Genomic DNA, 2,539 nt, shown 5'->3' with positions numbered 1-2,539 from the left:
CTGCTGTGGCCCAGCCCTTCCTGGCCCCAGGGGCTGATGGCATTTGTGCTCCCTCAGGTTCATCTCCCCACAGCAACAGCATGGGGGTGCTGAGGCCTGCTCTGGGCAGTGCAAACAGGGGCTCCTGAGGCAGTGCTGCCGTGTCTGTGCCTGCAAGGATGCGGCCCCTGTGTGAGCTGGGGGAGAGGCCAGGGCTGCCCAGGGGGGATGTTGTTGGCAGGGGCATGAGGACGCTCTGGGACGCTGCCCTGGGATGTCCAGCGCAGTGGGGATGGATCAGCCCCTGCTCTGCTGCTCCTGCCTGTCTCCCCCAGGGCCCTTGCAGAGCCCCAGCCCTGCTGTTTGCCCCTAGCCTGCCCAGGGCCAGCCTGGGGCTGCTCCCGGGGCTTTTCTGTGCTGAGCGTTGGCCTGGGCGTCTTCTGGAGAGAGCCTGGGCAAGGAGCCTGGAGCCCCCAGGCCCTGCCCCGAGGCGTCAGCGCTGCCCCAGCAGTGCCCATGGCCTGTCCCTGCTGCAGCCCCGGCACTGCCACCCCCAGCCCTGTGCCCGGCCCCGAGAGCCCTCAGGCCCTACAGCAACACCAGGGCCAGGAGGGCAGCGGGGCAGGGCCACGGCAGCAGCACTGGCAGCACCAAGGGCTGCTGCTCCTGGGCACAGCTGCTGTGCCAGCCCTGATCTGCCCCCAGCTCTGCACACAGACATTGCTGCTGCAGCTGCAGAGAAGGGAACAAAAGGGGCATCTCTGCTGAAAACTTGGCTGGGATATCCTTGAGTTCCTTTAAAGCCACCAAGAGTACAGCCCCTCGTTGACACAGTCTGTGGCCACAGGGATGGTCGAGAGAAATAAAATGAGAAATGGCACAAACAGTGACATTTCTTTCTGGTTAAGAATTATGAAGTAAAACAAACAAAGAGGAACTCCAAAATGAAATCAACAAGAATTATCAAAGAATACTTTTATTACAAATTAATTGCAGAAATAGGCCAGCAGTTTAATGTTTCTGAAACCATCCAGTCATCAGTTTCCACACTGCAGCCTTAAGCTCCTGGTTCCTCAGGCTGTAGATGAGGGGGTTCAGGGCTGGAGACACCACCGAGTACAGAACTGACAGGGCCAGATCCAGGGATGGGAAGGAGTTGGAGGGCAACTTCAGATGAGCAAACAGGGCAGTGCTCACAAACAGGGAGACCACAGCCAGGTGAGGGAGGCAGGTGGAAAAGGCTTTGTGCCGTCCCTGCTCAGAGGGGATCCTCAGCACAGCCCTGAAGATCTGCACATAGGAGAAAACAATGAACACAAAACACCCAAGTGCTAAATAGGCACTAACTGCAATGAACCCAAGTTTCCTGAGGTTGGAGCGTGAACAGGAGAGCTTGAGGATCTGGGGGATTTCACAGAAGAACTGGCCCAGGGTATTGCCATGGCACAGGGGCAGGGAAAATGTATTGACTGTTTGCAAAAGAGCATTGAGAAAGGCACTGGCCCAGGCAGCTGCTGCCATGTGGGCACAAGCTCTGCTGCCCAGGAGGGTCCCGTAGTGCAGGGGTTTGCAGATGGACACGTAGCGGTCGTAGCACATGATGGTCAGGAGATAAAATTCTGCTGTGATAAAGAACAGAAAGAAAAAGAGCTGAGCAGCACATCCTGTGTAGGAGATGTCCCTGGTGTCCCAGAGGGAATTGTGCATGGCTTTGGGGACAGTGGTGCAGATGCAGCCCAGGTCACTGAGGGCCAGGTGGAGCAGGAAGAAGAACATGGGGCTGTGCAGGTGGTGGCCGCAGGCTGCGGCGCTGATGACGAGGCCGTTGGCCAGGAGGGCAGCCAGGGAGATGCCCAGGAAGAGGCAGAAGTGCAGGAGCTGCAGCTGCCTTGTGTCTGCCAATGGCAGCAGGAGGAAGTGGCTGATGGAGCTGCTGTTGGACATTTGTGGTGTCTTGGTATGGGGATCTGTAAAAAGAGTAATCATGGGATAGTTCAGTTTGGAGAGGACTTTCAATATCCCAGCACAGCTTGGTGGAACTTTCCCCCCACTGCCTGCCCAGGGCTCTGCTGCCTGGAGCTGTCCCAGCCTGCAGCTGCTTCCCTGTGCCCAGGGCTGGGCCCTGCCAGTGCTGCCAGAGCCCAGCCCAGCCCTGGGGGCTCAGCTCTGCCCTGCAGAGCCCTCCCAGCTCAGGCACTGCCCAGGGGCAGCTCTGGATCTGCAGGCTCTGATGGCAACCTCAGAGCAACCCTGAGGAGGCTGGAAAAGTGATTCTGGTGCTGCCTGCAAGGGGCCCTGTGCTGATGTCTGTCACTGCCTGGTTTAGTAGGATCTGAGAGAAAATAGTTTTATTTTTCTAACCCTGAACTGAGTGATGAATATATATGTGCAATTTCCAATCAAGGCTATCCAAAGTAGTAGATTAAAATGCAGGATTTCCCTGTTTTAGCAGCACCTGCCTTGCTGTGCTCCTTGAATAACGTACTTGGAAATTTTCTGGAGTTATATATAATTCTGAGTACAGTCCTGAACACTGCAACATCCTCACTACACAAGGAGA

General features: G+C 56.4%; 1 protein-coding gene across 1 annotated transcript; it reads right to left on the bottom strand.

Annotated features, from left to right (window-relative positions):
• Positions 1-990: 990 nt before the first annotated feature.
• Positions 991-1,923, bottom strand: LOC310918265 (olfactory receptor 14J1-like; the record flags this gene model as incomplete). Its single annotated transcript, XM_083877120.1, has 1 exon — positions 991-1,923. The coding sequence occupies one exon, from the start codon at positions 1,921-1,923 to the stop codon at positions 991-993; it is 933 nt and encodes a 310-aa protein (XP_083733246.1).
• Positions 1,924-2,539: the final 616 nt, after the last annotated feature.

Source organism: Zosterops lateralis, assembly GCF_965231275.1.
Source record: "Zosterops lateralis genome assembly, chromosome: 23".
In the NCBI taxonomy this organism is placed as follows: domain Eukaryota; kingdom Metazoa; phylum Chordata; class Aves; order Passeriformes; family Zosteropidae; genus Zosterops; species Zosterops lateralis.
This window is presented reverse-complemented; position numbering and strand designations above follow the sequence as displayed.